At 33.5% G+C, this 18,822-nt stretch overlaps 1 protein-coding gene and 1 pseudogene across 1 annotated transcript; both read left to right on the forward strand.

Moving 5' to 3' along the window:
* The first annotated feature begins 288 nt into the window (after nucleotides 1-288).
* Nucleotides 289-6,007, forward strand: LOC131856615 (isoeugenol synthase 1-like; annotated as a pseudogene).
* An 8,406-nt stretch (nucleotides 6,008-14,413) lies between these two features.
* On the forward strand, nucleotides 14,414-14,830 carry LOC131856616 (isoeugenol synthase 1-like). The gene is made up of 2 exons (XM_059208463.1): nucleotides 14,414-14,623; nucleotides 14,678-14,830. Exons 1-2 carry the CDS (start codon nucleotides 14,414-14,416, stop codon nucleotides 14,828-14,830), a joined length of 363 nt encoding a protein of 120 aa, XP_059064446.1.
* Nucleotides 14,831-18,822: the final 3,992 nt, after the last annotated feature.

An 18,822-nucleotide genomic window follows, 5' to 3' on the forward strand; every position in this document is an offset into this window, starting at 1 on the left:
TCATACCATTTAACTTTTGGATAACAAGAAAACTAATGATTAAACATCGACGAAAGCCATCAAATTAAAGAGAGAACAATTGAATATAGTGTGTCACATGTAAAACTGTGCGTTGATGCTTCATTTCCTGATAAGCCTTCAGACAATGACAATATAGACCAAAGCAGTCTCATTGGGGATTCACAGTTTAATGGTGAGAAAAAGCTCCTTCTTTTTGAACAAGAATTGATGATCAAATTGAGCTTTTTCTCTATCTGTGGACAAACGGACTGAATTGAAATCTCCAAGATGTCAGTAACAGCTGAGAGACAGGATGGGGGAAAGAACAGGATAATGCTCATAGGAGGCACAGGATATCTCGGTAAATACATGGCAAAAGGCAGTGTTTCACTTGGTTACCCCACCTCTGTTCTTGTAAGGCCATAATCTCTAGCTCCTCATTCCTCTAAAGCTAGCATACTTCAAGACTTCACAGATATGGGTATTCATATTCTTCAAGTGAGTGAAATATTGCAGTTGTAAAAACTTTATTCTTCGGAGTGTGCTCGAAATTTATAAATTATTTTTGGGGTTTTATATATAGGGATCTCTAGATGACTACGAAAGTCTGGCGAGTGCATTTAAACAAGTAGATATACTCATATCCACGCTTGCAATCCCTCAGCATATGGATCAGCTCAAAATCATAAGAGCCATTCAAGAAGTTGGGAATATCAAGGTTGAAATGATTTTCTTTTTTTCAAGATTTTGTTTTTTAATTGATTTATATATTGTTTCTGAAATCAATGTTTTTTGGGAATGGCTTAAATCACACACACTAAGTTTATATTTCTAAATTTAAAAGCGTTAAATATTCAGAATTGATTGACATTTTCTTAGCTTAATATATTGTTTAATGTATGTTATCACAGTAAGAATACACTTCTACGTTTAAAAGTGTTGAACACTTAGAATTGACTAACATCCTCTAGACTTAATATGTTACTTAATGTGTGAGATTTAAGGCTGACTAGATGATCAGGATTAAATTGGGAAAATATTAATCTAATTTTTCCAAAATTTTATATGTTTTAGTAAATTGCAATTTTGAGGGTCTTCGGTGCATTTTTGGACAAATATGGTGCCTGGAAACATGTTGAGTTATCATCGATGTTTCCGAAATTTGGTTCTAGGTTATTTGAGTACCTTTCCAATGCATCAAACGGTTTGTAATTCGGAGCTAGGATGAGAAAGTTATGCCTTCTCAAAGTGGACTGAAATTTTATATTTAGTTTTTTGATAATTTTGATAGTTTTAATAGTTTAATTGTAATAAACATTATGATGACTCTTCATTTCAAATTCCAAGGGATTTGTGTGACCCTTGGGATACATTCGACTTGTATAAACTCCAATTTTGAATAGAATGGAGACAGTTTTTGGTTTGCAATCTTCTTGTTGTCAATTTCTTTTTTGTGTTGAAATCTACAATACCGCAAGTATCACACTAGGTATTGTAATCTGGTTTTCATAAATCAGATCACCAGATTTCTCCCATAAGAGTTTGGCTGCGTTGTAGGCAGGGTGAAAGGTCTCTCTATTTCAGAGGGTATGTAATGATAAAAAGAACAATCAGTAGGGCTCTTGAAGAAGCAGGGATACGTCATTCCTTAGTTTCGGCCAACTGTTTTGGGGCCTATTTTGTGATTATCTTCTTCAACCTCGGCGCAAACCATACTTAGAGGAAGGTATATAATGTCAACTGGGTTCCAATCACTAGCAGATATAAAAGGAACCACAGATCGATAATTCAAACAATCAATAAGCCATCATCATTATATAATATAGGTATATTTTGCAAGAGAAAAACAGTACTGACATTAAATTTGAATGTTGTGTAGCAGTTTCCAATTTAGAGGTTGATGTTGCAGCTTTTACTATTTTGGTAGCAAACGACTCAAGAACATTAAACAAGTTTTATTAGCCAGAGTGAGCTTGTATAGCTGTGGGAGAAGAAAACAGGAACACGAAGAGAGTTTTCGTATCAGAATCTGAGCTAATCAAACTGTCAGAGAGTATGTTTTCAATCTCGTTCACCTTCCGAATTCTTTAGTTTTTTTTCTCTCAGACTGAATCATTAATCGTAATAAAAAGTAAATACATATATGCAGCACTTCCTCATCCCGATAATTTTCCTGTTTGTGTTTTGCACAACGTATTTGTGAAAGGTGACCAGACAAACTACGAATTAGGAGAAGAAGAGCTTGAGGTTTCAACGCTCTATCCCGATTACAAATACACTCCAATAGAAGAGTTTCTTGAGGCATCGGTCAGTGCTCCCCGCGATATAAAACTTACTTACATCCTTTGCCTAAAGCAAGTTTGGGAAATGTATACTGGTATAATTGCCAGACACAATATTTTATCTGTTATAAAGAAGCAAGAATTGAACAGAGATCTGAGAAACCATAGGTATGTAGGCTCCTCGAGACCTTAGCCCACAAGTATTGCTAGAATTCAGGTGACCACCAAGCTAATAAATACTTGTTATATTGTCTTTATGAATTCATGTGACCGCCATGCTAATAAGTACATTTTATATTGTTTATAGACATTTTCATGTGACTGCTATCTGTTAAGGGAGGGGGATTAGTATGTGTGCATCCTAATTTTGCACTTCTCAAAATTTTATGTCTTAATTTATTTTCAAGTACACATGGTCAAATATGATGTCATATCAATAAGCTATTTTGTAAGGGTGTCTAAAATGGTCCCAAAAAAAGTAAGACAAATTGGTATGCACTAAGTCATGTTTAATGGTGCTCTAATGTGGCATTACATGATTGGTTGCTTTTTAAAATTTAGAGGAATCCTTTTCATGATAATTATTGACATCACATTTTTAGTGCACTACTATAAGGTCCATTTTGTCCACCTACTATAACATGCGTTGGTACCCCTATCACTTCCATTCCCTCTCTCCTAGCACATTTGGTTTTGAATTGTTTGATGCCTTTCTTATTTGATGTGACAATAATGGATTTTCAACATTTTTTATGTTTTCAAAATTAATAAATACACATTTCCAAAAGATTGTCCTCAATGAGAAGTTGATATGGAATGTTGTCGTCTAACATTAGAAAGATTTCATAAATAGAGAGCATGCGTCTAAATATGATGATTGACCTTACATGTCAAGTAAGGTTTAATATCAATAATTTGTTTATGTTCATTTTCAAGTAGCACTACATAACATACTATAAATAAAATTTGTATAAGATTAATACACATTATAACAATGTGTATAGAATTTGACCACTTTTCTAAAATCTTTTGAAATGATACAACCTTCTTAAAATTTTGATTGTATTTTATAGTAAAGATGTCCAAAAATTATCCCATAACTATCAACATTGAGTCTGAGATAAAGTAATCTAAACTTAAATTGTGGTAAATATATCCCCACCTAAATTATGAGTGTTTTAATATTACATAATAATAAAAGCTTTTGTTTTGAATTAATAAAGAAATAATGAAAATAAATAACACTCTTGACTATTAAATATTTAGTATTATAATATATTTATCATATATGAAATATCTATATTAGATTTTATTAGAGTTATACATTTTTATTTGTAATACACTTTGGTTAATAATTATTAGAATTTTGATAAGACTAAAGTGTTCCTCACAATATGATGTGGAAATTAGATTGGTTCTACATAGCTGAAGTTTAAAACATTAATTTAGTCTTCTTTTTTATATTTATGGAAATGTATATTTTATTTTGTGTATAGGACAATCCATATATGTGTATTGTTGTAAGCCTATTATGATGTTAAAACATCAATGCATACATTTGAAATATAGATACATATGTTATGACTTGTTAGTAATAAAAAAAATTGAAACATTTCACAAGTTAGGAAAATTCTTAGAAATTTAATTTATTGTAATATGTGTTAAGATTACATTGCATTATTAGATTTTATGAAAATAGGAATAACTAAGACTTGCGGAAAGGAATACACACAAGAACACTACTCAAAATATTATTTTAAAACCCAAATACCCTAATAAAGTGCGTCCATAAAAAATAAAAGGAAAGAAAAAATCACAAAGAAATAAGAACAATAAACAAGACATAAATACCTAAATCTCACAATGGAATAAAAATTCAAGCACATTGAATGAGAAAAAATAGAATATGTGTTATATCTTAAATATGGAGAAATTCCTAACTAAGATGCTAAAAAATAATGTGCATGAACCATAACTAACAACTTAAACAAATAATTTTTTTTAGGAAAAATACATTAGAATTTAGTAAACAGAGAAATACATTCAAGGTGAGTACATATATGACATGTGAGTTAGTAGATATTTCCAATGAGAAATGTAACTCATTATATCATAAATAGGGAGTAATTCCTATGTAAGATGCTAAAACTTGCTTCAATCAAACACTCCTAAACAGTTAAGAAACCTAGCAATCTAGGAAAAATACATAAGAGGTAAAGAAAATGTAAGAACATTATTATGTAGTTTGACAATACTAAATATATAATTGTTATTAGTAGATACTTCTAATAACTTCAACTATGATGTAACTACTTGTATACAACTTATTTCAACATAGTTGTTCTAGTAATTGTACGTAGGAAATTTAAATTGAAGTAATTCTTGTTTATGATATAGCATCAGTAGAAATCCTACAGGCCGACTCAGCAAGATCAAATGTGTGAATGGCCTATTGGCCTTACACATTTGATTATTCTATAACTTATATTAATCCTTTAATATCTTTATTAAGTCACATATGCATTATCAGTGTTAATGATTAAACATACATTATTGAGTTTGACTTATTGGATTTGTTTCAAAGGGGTCGACTTTTGGTTAAAGTCCACCACCCCTTGTTTGAAGGCATGTGATGCTTCATGAAGGTCGTTCCTCCTTGATGAGAGCTGACTCTTGGATATCTCCTTTCGATGGATATATATGGACATGGTCTTCCCTCTTTGGAACAAAGATAAGACAACAAGTTCGATCATAATCAGGCAGATTGAATTCATGTACAAGCAGATCAATTGATGGTGAGAAATTTATGTAGCATGCTCAGGGGTGATGATAAGAGCTTACCATCTATGGTTGGGAAGGCAATAGATCTGATGTTTTCCTGTGGTTAACGAGCACTATCTTAAAATCAAAATAGTATCAGAGTGGGTTCCTTGTATATAGCCTAACTGCTTGAAGGTAGATCTTGTGCTCTCAAGGGAAATTCAATCACAAACAATTGCAGATTTAAGATCTATTCCAGATCGAAAGGTGACTATAGAGGATAATGCAATGATTACACTCGCTCACCTCCGCCCTTCATAGTGGTGTCGGTCAGGCATCTAGATAAATTAGGTGGCAATCAGGGGATCGAGTCTCCCCAGGCCCCGAGAACAAGTATGGTGGCCCAAAATCCTTTACGCCTGAAATTTCGTAGGAAAATGCAGACAATAACCTATCCAAAAAGTTTCTTGTTGCCCAGTCATAGGATTTCACCCAAGGTTTCAAAGCTCGGCATTGTCAGCATTGAAAGATGTCGGCTTGTGACTTAAACTTGGGTTGTTGTGGCTGGAGAGATTTCTGTGCTCGATACAAATTCTTTGTAGAAGAAGAAAGGGATAGAGACGGAGCCGACAAACCTATGGAATCAGTACTTGGATTGACTTTATCAACACGAGGAGCTTGGATTGTATATTGATGTCAGCCAAATGGGGTTTACAGATGAATTTGTGGAGGCGATGGAACCCAAGTTTCAAAGTGCTTTTAAGGCCTTGGAAGAGCTTGAGGCTGGTTTGATTGCCAATCCAGACAAGGGTCATATGGTCGGGCATTATTGGCTCAGTATGTCTAGTATTTCTCCCAATCCTAATTTGTGGCAACAAATTGATAGAATGCTTGATGTTATCTGCAAATTTGCTGACAATGTAGTCAACATCAAGGATGGCCTCTCTGCTCAGAGCATCATCTGATTCTTGTTGCCAGCTTCCCAATGTGAATTCACTTTGAATTTGGTTTTGGAAGAGTTGCAGAAGGATCCGTGGGCGACACAAACAAATGCAAGAGCTACATGTTGCATTGGTACTGCTCTCAGCATGGCCGTGGGGTTGGTTGGGGCTTGTGTGTCTGGCACTACTACCAGAATTATGCTTTTCATTGGCGGTCACTATACCCAAGGTTTAGGCACTAGCGAATCTCTATTCAAGGAAGGAAGATTTCTTGCATTTCTTTGCAAAGGAAGAATAAGCATTCAGAGGGAGTCTGAAATATTGTTAGAAGTAACCTTGGACGAAGAGGTCAGAAGGTTGATATTTACTTGAGAGGGAGCTTGTTTTTTAGCTTTAAAGTGAGCCTAACATATTAGCTTTAGAGGGATCCTGACATTTCAGCTTCAGAGGGAGCCACTTCATCATGAAGATTCATTTAATGCATTTTTCTCGGTGATGGAGAAATTTGAGGTGAAAGCCCTTGTTAATGAGTTATTCTCTGAGAGAGATAATTTTAAGGTGCAATCCCTTGTTAATGAGTTCTTCTTTGTGAGAGAGAAGTTCATCCCTTGTTAATAATTTCTTCTCTGAGAGGGAGAAGTTCAAGGTGAAATCCCTTGTTAATGAGTTTTTCTCTATGAGGAGAAGTTCAAGGTGCAATCTCTTCTTAATGCATTCTTCTCTGGGAGAAGTTTGAGGCGAAAGCCCTCAATCCACCCTCTACAAGTAGGTATGGTGGATCCATTCTCTGTGAGTAGGTATGGTGGAGATGCATTCTTCTTTGTGAGAGAAGTTTGAGGTTTCAGCCCTTGTTATGCATTCTTCTCTATGAGAGAATTTTGAGGTATCAACCCTTGTTATGCATTCTTTTCTGTGACAGAAGTTTGAGGTATCCGCCCTTGTTGTGCATTCTTCTCTGTGAGAGAAGTTTGAAGTTTCATCCCTTGTTATGTATTCTTCTATGTGAGAGAAGTTTGGGGTATCATCCCTTGTTGTGCATTCTTGTCTGTGAGAGAAGTTTTAGGTTTTAGCCCTTGTTATGCATTCTTCTTTGTAAGAGAAGTTTGAGGTATCATCCCTTGTTGTGCATTCTTCTCTGTGAGAGAAGTTTGAGGTTAAAGCCCTTGTTCCACCCTCTACAAGTAGGGTATGGTGGATCCACCCTCTGCGAGTAGGTGTGGTGGATGTCATGTGAGAGACTCCATGACTTAGCATTTGTGTGTATTCACCCTCTTAGAGTAGCCATTATGGTCTAACATCATGATTAGGTGATATGGTATCACAATGAGGTGATAAGATTCTTTCATTCACCTGAGTGTATTCATTATGTTAGTCACCACGATGAGGTGATGTGACTTGTAGAGATTAACAAGGATTCCTCCCTAGCTAAGAGGGAGTATTGATGATATAGCATCGGTAGAAATCCTACACGCCGACTTAGCAAGATCAAATGTGTGAATTGCCTATTGGCTTTACACATTTGATGAATCTATAACTTATATTAATCCTTTAATATCTTTATTAAGTTACATATGCATTATCAGGTTGAATGATTAAACATACATTATCGAGTTTGAATTATTGGATTTGTTTCAAAGGGGTTGACTTTTGTTTAAAGTCTGCCACCCCTCATTTGAAGGTATGCGATGCTTCATGAAGGTTGTGCCTCGTTGATGAGAGCCAAATTTTGGATATCTCCTTTCGACAAATATATATGGACGTGGTCTTCCCTCTTTGGAACAGAGATAAGACAACAAGTTCGATCATAATCAGGCAAATGGAATTCATGTACAAGCAGATCAATTGATGGTGAAAAATTTATGTAGTGTGCTCGGGGGTGACAATAAGAGCTTATCATTTATGGTTGGGAAGGCAACAGATCTAATGTTTGCCTATGGTTAACGAGCACTATCTTAAAATCAACAATTCTATTGGAAACAAATTTAAGTGAGAACATTATTATATAGCTTGACAATCCTAAATATATAATTTTTGTTAGTAGATACTTCTAGTAACTCCAATTGTTTTGTAGCTACTTGTATACAACTTATTTAAACACAAGTGTCAATAAAAATCAATCACATTAACATGAATCAAGAAATACAACTTAAAAAATTATTCTCACATTTTTAATAGTATAAAATATAGAAAGTATTGCAATTACCTCAAGTTGTCTACCCTTGCCTCACTAGCTAAAATAAAATAATATCTGTAAAAAATCCTAACTTGAAGTTGTATTGATTGGATCAATTTCTTATTGTATTTCAAAAAATGAGACAACCCAAACTCATAATAGAATACTAATTAACAAAACTACTAAAAACTAAGTCTACTAACTGTCAAGGGAAAAATTTGATTTGACAATTTGCAACATAGAAGGAGAAATCACCAAATCAATTTTTGCTTTGGGGGAGGAATTCCTTTACATTCAAAAGAGGGGAGGAATCCACTAGATTCAATAAAAAATCAGATAAGGACTCAATACTAAGTGGATTGATTGATTATGATAGGTTTTTCCCTCTTTTGTAAGTTGAAATGCTTATTTAGGGTAAAGTGTTGAAATTGGAGAGAAAAATGAAAAATAATGAGCTACCGGTTCAAGATGAAAATGCCCCAAAAAGCATGGACTGTAACACAACACAATCCTCCCAATTTTCTGCACACCAAAAAGGGTTATTATGTCTTTGTGTCTAAAGCTTATTTTGAGAAGTATGGTTGCACACATGTTTCCTGCACGCAAAAAAAAAGGGAAACAGGTTGGGAATAGGGACTTGCCTTAGGTCAAACCTCAATTTTGGAATTAACCATGAAATTGGGATAAATGTAATTGAAATGACTGAAAGGAAAGGTTCTCATTTTTAGGGAGAAATTAAATAGGACTCAAAATTGAATGATTATACCTCCTTGTGAAGTTTTGGTTACCTTCACATGGAATTAGGGTTTCATGAAATAGGATGTAGATCTCCATTTTAATTCTTGATCTTTGACTTTATTACTTCCCCAAGGCTTGAAGGAAGACTGAAGATGCTCAATTTCTCTTGAATGCTTGATTGTTTGATCTCTTGCATGCTTGAATGCTTATTGTAATTGATGGGATGTTCAAATGAGAGGGGAAATCCTCTTTATGTACTTTCTTGTCAGGAATATTGATTAATTTTTTGACATCAGCTGACATGAAGAGGGGAATCCCGCTCAAATCTAAAATGATAAAATGGGTTTACAAAGGGCCAATTTAGGGAGGACCATAGTGCGACACCCTAGTTCTGCCCTATTTTGGGTTAGGATCAAGGTACCGAGGGGGTGCCAATCAAGGCTTTTGATGTTTGTGATGTGTAGGAGCATAAGTAGGTCTTGAATCAAGCTAAGGGGCACAAACATTAAGGTGGAGACCAAAATGTAGTCGAAATTATAAATGGTGAAATTTTAGGATACAACATTTAGGCCCCAGTTTAGTGGGAGTATGAGTTAAATCATACTCTTAGTAAAAGAGAAAGGGTTAAGATTGAAAAAATTTCACTAAGTCTTCAAGGAGGAAAGATACACGAAACCTCTAGTGGACTTTAGGATCTCATGAGTTCAATGATATGGTAAAGGGGAAGATCATGAGATAGAGAAAGAGAGAACCATGAATACAACTAGTAAGTTTCTCTCACTATGAGTCCTGAAAAGAAAAATACCAAAAAATACAAAGAAAAAGCTAAGTAACTTTAAGTTTCAAGATATGCAAGAGAGAGAATTATTGAGCAAAGTGTATGCCGCGTACATTAAATTGATTGCATGTGCCTTGCCAAGAGAAATTGTTTTATGGTAGGATACACCAAAAAGGACAACCATGTTATCACAATAATAAGCCCCAAAGAGAGGACAAATCATAAGATAATGGTCACAAAATAGAAAACATGAGGTGGTTTCACCTAAATTTGGAGTTAGTATGCATGTTATGATGATAACTGGTGGACAACTAAGAGGGGGGGGTTGTGAATTAGTTGTCAACATATTATATCAATTAAACCACTTTATAACCTTTAACCAGTGCACATAAACATTGAATACCGAAATAGAAGAAACAAATAACAGTAAGCAATTAACCTTAAGAATGAAATAGATAATCAACACAATGCAACCTAGGTGTATGAACTTTATCAAGGATTAGTCTACCTCCATAAATAACCTACCTTACACAATGGTACTTAATTTCAATATGCTTGACTCTACTGTGATAAGCAAGTATTTTAGCCAAATGAGTAGCACTTTGACTATCTTAAAATACAATCACTTTGTCTTGCACTTTTTCAACCTCACCCAAAATGTCCTTAAACTGAATTGCTTCTTTAAATGCATGCGAGAAAATGATATACTTTGCCTCATTTGCACATAAAGCAACTGTTTCTTGAATCTTTGACATCCAACAAACAACTCCACCTACAAAATTAAAGACATAACCTAATGTAGATATCATTTTGTCAAAATCACCTACCAAACTAGAATCGACATAACCACACACTAAACTAGTGTTTATGAAATATCAAAGCACCCCTTTCACTACTGCCCAATGCTCTTTACCTGGATTTGGCATATATCTACTAACAATACCAATTGCATGTGAAACATTTGGTCTTGTACATACCATTGCATACATCAAACTTCCTACTACATTAGGATTCGATACATGAGACATATAATCCTTTTCTTCCTTAGTACTAGGACATAAACTTGAAGAAATCTTAAAATGGAAAGCCAAAGGGATTTTACAGGTTTCACATCCTGCAGACCGAATCTTATGAGGATCTTCTCCACATATTTCTGCTATGATAATGAAACCTTACCATGTTCCCTATCTATGTGTATCTCTATGGCCAAAATTTGTTCGCTACTCTTAGATTCTTCATATCAAATATCCTAGCCAGCTAAACCTTCAACTTATTGATTTCAGCCATGCTTTTACTTGTCATAAGCATATCATCAGCATATAACACAAAGATAAAGAATAAACCATTTTCCAAAAACTACAAAAATCTTCTAGTGGATAACTTGTATAATTCCATTCCCCAAATTTTCTTCTCATGCTCCTTTTCTATCCGAGTTAGAGAGCCCTCATTCTTGGCAAAATAAGTATAACAAAGGGCCAATGGACATCATGGTGGGATAGTAGAAATTGGTGAATTCACCTGCTATGGCTATGGGCACTATAAGAATGCACGCCTCTTTCCTATATTTAGCTTCCTCTACCTGTTTGCCCTTCGCTATGATTTATACTATGAACACACTTGAGCTATTGTCTCTTAAACTGAACCCCATCTCTGTACTTTGCATTTGTAATGTTTATCAATTCCAAATCTAAAGGAAAGGGGCTAAAAAATTCCTTAGGAAGTGAATTCCACACTATAAGGGAAGGGTAATAACATAATATTTGTTGTACATTACCAAATATGGAACCATCAATAATGAGTTTCTAACTAGTAAGAGCATTTTCTTCTTCTTTATCTTCATCTCCATGTTATTGAACACAAATAGTTAAAATTGTCATATCCAAGTGAGGAAACATGGTAGAATCTAACTAGCTAGAATCACCACACCCATGTAAATATGGGCATGGTAGGAAAGAAGGTTGTCACCACCCATGAGCAACATGATCCCTAACTCATGACGAAGTTAGTTGAGTCATGTGACCAATGTCTATGATCTATTTTTATTCATCAATTATATTGACATCTACATCCAGGTGCAAGGGAAAGATTTTGATAGGAGGTCAAATGACAGGACACTTTATTATTATCAGACAAACAACATTAAATGTATTTTTATTTATGCTCCCCTCAACTTGCACAATCACATTGGAAAAATCATAGCTTCAGTGTAAGGTAAAAAATGAATATCAGTTACACAACTAGTTGAAACAATAGACTTTAATATATATTTCTAACTTATACAAGAAATATCTACCCTTAACTCATGCTAAAATGAATAAATTTAAAATAGTTGGATAGAAAATTACCAACCACAACTATATACAATAAAATTATTAGTCCAATTTTAGGTTTAGTAGGCTCTAGTTTAGAGATAAAATGGTGCCTAAGATTCTTAGGTAGCTCATAAAATAAACAATTGAGATGAGAACTCTCATATTGGAAAATATTGATCTAAGAAAAAGGCCTTGATAAATAATAAACCAATAAAAATGATCAATCTTATGTTGAAGAATAACAAGCAATATGGAATGTTGGAAATAGGGTCCTAGCCTAAAGACATAAACTAAGATCTAATTTCCTAAACAATAATCATTCTTTTGATAAAAGAGAAACTAAGATCTAACTTTAGTCTTATAGGGGAGATGTATGTTGTGTATGATTATTTATTATTTTTGATTTGATGTGAATGTGTAGTGATTGGGTAAAATGATGTAAAATTGACAAGATTCAAAATAAATATAAAGATACATAAATTGCAGGTAAACACATAAGTACAAATCTAAAAATGAGAGGCATAGAGGAAATTGTAACTAAATTTTATAGCTAAACATGTCAAGCTATGGAGCTAGGCACCTTAGTCTTGAAGGTATTTTTGTCAGCTAAGGTTTTAGATTTAAGAAGATGATGCCTTGTAGATCTCTCCATTTAAAATTCAACCAAAAAGTGTGAGAATATTAAGCTAATCAATATTGATCTAGGGTTTTCACTTGTTTTAAGTCTAGAGCTATGTTTCTTAGTCTTCTCTATGCAATTTTGTCACTTTTTGTAGTTTGTGTAGTATCATAAATTGTATCCACCTAAAATTTTGTCCTCACCTAGAACTCACCTTGGAATTTTCTCTTTCAATTCTCAATGCTTGCTTTGATTCTACTTACATCTCTCACAAACCTGCATTTTCACTTTCTCTTCTACCTCTTCCCCAAAGATGAGCCCTAATTATCATGACTAGGGGGCTAGTGCATCTTGATTCTAGCTTAGGACCATGGCACTGTAACGCCTTGGTCCTCTCAATCAAGACCCAAATTTAGTCCTCATAATGGTCACTTCAAGTGAGCGGGAATTTGGGTCTCGTGTCAACCTTCTCTAAAAATTCAAAGAGGTTTTGGGTAGTCAGGTATAAAAGGAGGCACACTCCTCTCATTTGAAGACCTAAGACATCTAATCTAAGTTGAGTTACACTCTAGCGAATTCCTTTCAATTGAGCAAGCAATCAAGCATTCCTCAAGCATTGAGGAGAAGTTCAGTTAAGTTGAAGCATTGAAGATGGCATCCATGATGAAACTTTGACGAAGACATCCTACATGACATCCTAAAACCCTTGTGTGAGGCTTCAAGCAAGCTTCATTAAGGTATATATTCCAATTACATGCATTGAATTTCAGATCTAGCCTTTCCCTCAAAAGGAAAGAGTGTAGCTGCAATTCAATTCTATTTTGATTACAATTATCATTTCAATTTTAAGTTTAATTCCTAAACTAGGGTTTGACCCATGACAAATCCCTATCCATAACCCACTTTCCTATCATTCTATGTGTAGAAAATTGATTCAAGAGTTGTTTGTCTATTATAGAATTTATTGTCTGTGTGCTTTAAATGTGAAGTTTGCTTTGATGTTCATACTGAATTTGTGAATTTAAATGGATTTATGAATGTGATTACTTCTTTGTGGGTAAAAATGTTCATTTGAAGCAACATTCACTCTCTTTCTGAAAGTTTAGTAAGATCTATTTTGGGTTAAAACATTTTCTCACATTAGTGTTGCTCATTGGTGTACCAATTCTAATTGTGATTTGTTGGAAAGATGAACTATCTTTGAACCTATAAATTCAATCTGTTATTTGGAATGTTATCCTCTAGTTTTGGTTACTTGTGCTTGTTGCGTGGTAATGTGCAAGCATTTGTTACCTTTACTACTTTCTAGGAAAACGTGTACCCAAATTTAATTTTCCTTATAATTTGATTATATAGATCTGATGAAGGGAGTTGTACCATTCAAAAAATTTAGAGAGAAACTAATTTACAGTTCACCCAACTATTGATTAATGATTTGGTCTCACTTTTTGGAAAAACAATGTCTTTGTTTATAAGGTTTAAAGAGATGAATATGTTAACGAACATGATTTCTATCATATTTTTATCATACCATTTAACTTTTGGATAACAAGAAAACTAATGATTAAACATCGACGAAAGCCATCAAATTAAAGAGAGAACAATTGAATATAGTGTGTCACATGTAAAACTGTGCGTTGATGCTTCATTTTCTGATAAGCCTTCAGACAATGACAATATAGACCAAAGCAGTCTCATTGGGGATTGACAGTTTAATGGTGAGAAAAAGCTCCTTTTTGAACAAGAATTGATGATCAAATTGAGCTTTTTCTCTATCTGTGGACAAACGGACTGAATTGAAATCTCCAAGATGTCAGTAACAGCTGAGAGACAGGATGGGGAAAACAACAGGATAATGCTCATAGGAGGCACAGGATATCTCGGTAAATACATGGCAAAAGCCAGTGTTTCACTTGGTTACCCCACCTCTGTTCTTGTAAGGCCTGAATCTCTAGCTCCTCATTCCTCTAAAGCTCGCATACTTCAAGACTTCACAGATATGGGTATTCATATTCTTCAAGTGAGTGAAATATTGCTCTAAATTTATAAATTATTTTGGGGGTTTTATATATAGGGATCTCTGGATGACTACGAAAGTCTGGCGAGTGCATATAAACAAGTAGATATACTCATATCCACGCTTGCAATCCCTCAGCATATGGATCAGCTCAAAATCATAAGAGCCATTCAAGAAGTTGGGAATTTCAAGATTTTGTTTTTTAATTGATTTATATATTGTTTCTGAAATCAAAGCTTTTTGGGAATGGCTTAAATCACAAACACTAAGTTTATATTTCTAAATTTAAAAGCGTTAAATATTCAAAATTGATTGACATTTTCTAAGCTTAATATATTGTTTAATGCATCTTATCACAGTAAGATTACACTTCTAAGCTTAAAAGTGTTGAACACTCAGAATTGACTAACATCTTCTAGACTTAATATGTTACTTAATGTGTGAGATTTAAGGCTGACCAAATTTCTCCCATAAAAATTTGGCTGCGTTGTAGGCAGGGTGAAAGGTCTCTCTATTTCAGAGGGTATGTGATGATAAAAAGAACAATCAGTAGGGCTCTTGAAGAAGCAGGGACACCTCATTCCTTAGTTTCCGCCAACTGTTTTGGGGCCTATTTTGTGATTATCTTCTTCAACCTCGGCGCAAACCATACTTAGAGGAAGGTATATAATGTCAACTGGATTCCAATCAGTAGCAGATATAAAAGGAACCACAGATCGATAATTCAAACAATCAATAAGCCATCAGCATTATATAATATAGGTATATTTTGCAAAAGAAAAACAGTACTGACATTAAATTTGAATGTTGTGTAGCAGTTTTCAATTTAGAGGATGATGTTGCAACTTTTACTATTTTGGTACCAAACGACTCAAGAACATTAAACAAGTTAGTGGTTTATTAGCCAGAGTGAGCTTGTATAGCTGTGGGAGAAGAAAACAGGAACATGAAGAGAGTTTTCGTATCAGAATCTGAGCTAATCAAACTGTCAGAGAGTAAGTTTTCAATCTCGTTCACCTTCCGAATTCTTTAATTTTTTTTCTCTCAGACTGAATCATTAATCGTAATAAAAAGTAAATACATATATGCAGCACTTCCTCATCCCGATAATTTTCCTGTTTGTGTTTTGCACAACGTATTTGTGAAAGGTGACCAGACCAACTACGAATTAGGAGAAGAAGAGCTTGAGGTTTCAAAGCTCTATCCCGATTACAAATACACTCCAATAGAAGAGTTTCTTGAGGCATCGGTCAGTGCTCCCCGCGATATAAAACTTACATCCTTTGCCTAAAGCAAGTTTGGTAAATGTATACTGGTATAATTGCCAGACACAATATTTTATCTGTTATAAAGAAGCAAGAATCGAACAGAGATCTGAGAAACCATAGGTATGTAGGCTCCTCGAGACCTTGGCCCACAAGTATTGCTAGAATTCAGGTGACCACCAAGCTAATAAATACTTGTTATATTGTCTTTATGAATTCATGTGACCGCCATGCTAATAAGTACATTTTATATTGTTTATAGACATTTTCATGTGACTGCTATCTGTTAAGGGAGGGGGATTAGTATGTGTGCATCTTAATTTTGAACTTCTCAAAATTTTATGTCTAAATTTGTTTTCAAGTACACATGGTCAAATATGATGTCATATCAATAAGCTATTTTGTAAGGGTGTCTAAAATGGTCCCAAAAAAAGTAAGACAAATTGGTATGCACTAAGTCATGTTTAATGGTGCTCTAATGTGGCATTACATGATTGGTTGCTTTTTAAAATTTAGAGGAATCCTTTTGATGATAAGTATTGACATCACATTTTAAGTGCACTACTATAAGGTCCATTTTGTCCACCTACTATAACATGCGTTGGTACCCCTATCACTTCCATTCCCTCTCTCCTAGCACATTTGGTTCTGAATTATTTGATGCCTTTCCTATTTGATGTGACAATAATGGATTTTCAACATTTTTTATGTTTTCAAAATTAATAAATACACATTTCCAAAAGATTGTCCTCAATGAGAAGTTGATATGGAATGTTGTCGTCTAACATTAGAAAGATTTCATAAATAGAGAGCATGTGTCTAAATATGATGATTGACCTTACATGTCAAGTAAGGTTTAATATCAATAATTTGTTTATGTTCATTTTCAAGTAGCACCACATAACATACTATAAATAAAATTTGTATAAGATTAATACACATTATCACAATATGTATAGAATTTGACCACTTTTCTAAAATCTTTTGAAATGATACAACCTTCTTAAAATTTTGATTGTATTTTATAGTAAAGACGTCCAAAAATTATCGCATAACTATCAACATTGAGTCTGAGATAAAGTAATCTAAACTTAAATTGTAGTAAATGTATCTCCACCTAAATTATGAGTGTTTTAATATTACATAATAATAAAAGCTTTTGTTTTGAATTAATAAAGAAATAATGAAAATAAATAACACTCTTGACTATTAAATATTTAGTATTATAATATATTTATCATATATGAAATATCTATATTAGATTTTATTAGAGTTATACATTTTTATTTGTAATACACTTTGGTTAATAATTATTAGAATTTTGATAAGACTAAAGTGTTCCTCACAATATGATGTGGAAATTAGATTGGTTCTACATAGCTGAAGTTTAAAACATTAATTTAGTCTTTTTTTTAATATTTATGGAAATGTATATTTTTATTTTGTGTATAGGCCAATCCATATATGTGTATTGTTGTAAGCCTATTATGATGTTAAAACATCAATGCATACATTTGAAATATAGATACATATGTTATGACTTGTTAGTAATAAAAAAAATTGAAACATTTCACAAGTTAGGAAAATTATTAGAAATTTAATTTATTGTAATATGTGTTAAGATTACATTGCATTATTAGATTTTATGAAAATAGGAATAACTAAGACTTGCGGAAAGGAATACACACAAGAACACTACTCAAAATATTATTTTAAAACCTAAATACCCTAATAAAGTGCATCCATAAAAAATAAAAGGAAAGAGAAAATCACAAAGAAATAAGAACAATAAACAAGACATAAAAACCTAAATCTCACAATGGAATAAAAATTCAAGCACATTGAATGAGAAAAAATAGTATATGTGTTATATCTTAAATATGGAGAAATTCCTAACTAAGATGCTAAAAAATAATGTGCATGAACCATAACTAACAACTTAAACAAATAAATTTTTTTAGGAAAAATACATTAGAATTTAGTAAATAGAGAAATACATTCAAGGTGAGTACATGTATGACATGTGAGTTAGTAGATATTTCCAATGAGAAATGTAACTCATTATATCATAAATAGGGAGTAATTCCTATGTAAGATGCTAAAAATTGCTTCAGTCAAGCACTCCTAAACAGTTAAGAAACCTAGCAATCTAGGAAAAATACATAACAGGTAAAGAAAATGTAAGAACATTATTATGTAGTTTGACAATACTAAATATATGATTGTTATTAGTAGATACTTCTAATAACTTCAACTATGTTGTAACTACTTGTATACAGCTTATTTCAACATAGTTGTTCTAGTAATTGTGCGTAGGAAATTTAAATTGAAGTAATTCTTGTTGATGATATAGCAACAGTAGAAATCCTACAGGCCGACTCAGCAAGATCAAATGTGTGAATGGCCTATTGGCCTTACACATTTGATGAATCTATAACTTATATTAATCCTTTAATAGCTTTATTAAGTAACATATGCATTATCAGGTTTAATGATTAAACATACATTATCGAGTTTGACTTATTGGATTTGTTTCAAAGGGGTTGACTTTTGGTTAAAGTCCACCACCCCTTGTTTGAAGGCATGCGATGCTTCATAAAGGTCGTTCCTCCTTGGTGAGAGCTAACTTTTGGATATCTCCTTTTGATGGATATATATGGACATGGTCTTCCCTCTTTGGAACAAAGATAAGACAACAAGTTCGATCATAATCAGGCAGATTGAATTCATGCACAAGCAGATCAATTGATGGTGAGAAATTTATGTAGCGTGCTCGGGGGTGACGATAAGAGCTTACCATCTATGGTTGGGAAGGCAATAGATCTGATGTTTTCCTATGGTTAACGAGCACTATCTTAAAAAAAAAATAGTATCAGAGTGGGTTCCTTGTATAGAGCCTAACTGCTTGAAGGTAGATCTTGTGCTCTCAAGAGAAAT

Source organism: Cryptomeria japonica, chromosome 7 (genome assembly GCF_030272615.1).
Source record: "Cryptomeria japonica chromosome 7, Sugi_1.0, whole genome shotgun sequence".
NCBI classification, from domain to species: Eukaryota; Viridiplantae; Streptophyta; class Pinopsida; order Cupressales; family Cupressaceae; genus Cryptomeria; species Cryptomeria japonica.

Excerpts from the sequence above, each read along its gene's own strand:
- LOC131856616 (XM_059208463.1), top strand. The coding sequence starts at position 14,414 with ATGTCAGTAACAGCTGAGAGACAGGATGGGGAAAACAACAGGATAATG. Across the intron at positions 14,624-14,677 it reads TGGGTATTCATATTCTTCAA|GGATCTCTGGATGACTACGA; the intron begins GTGAGTGAAATA and ends TTTTATATATAG.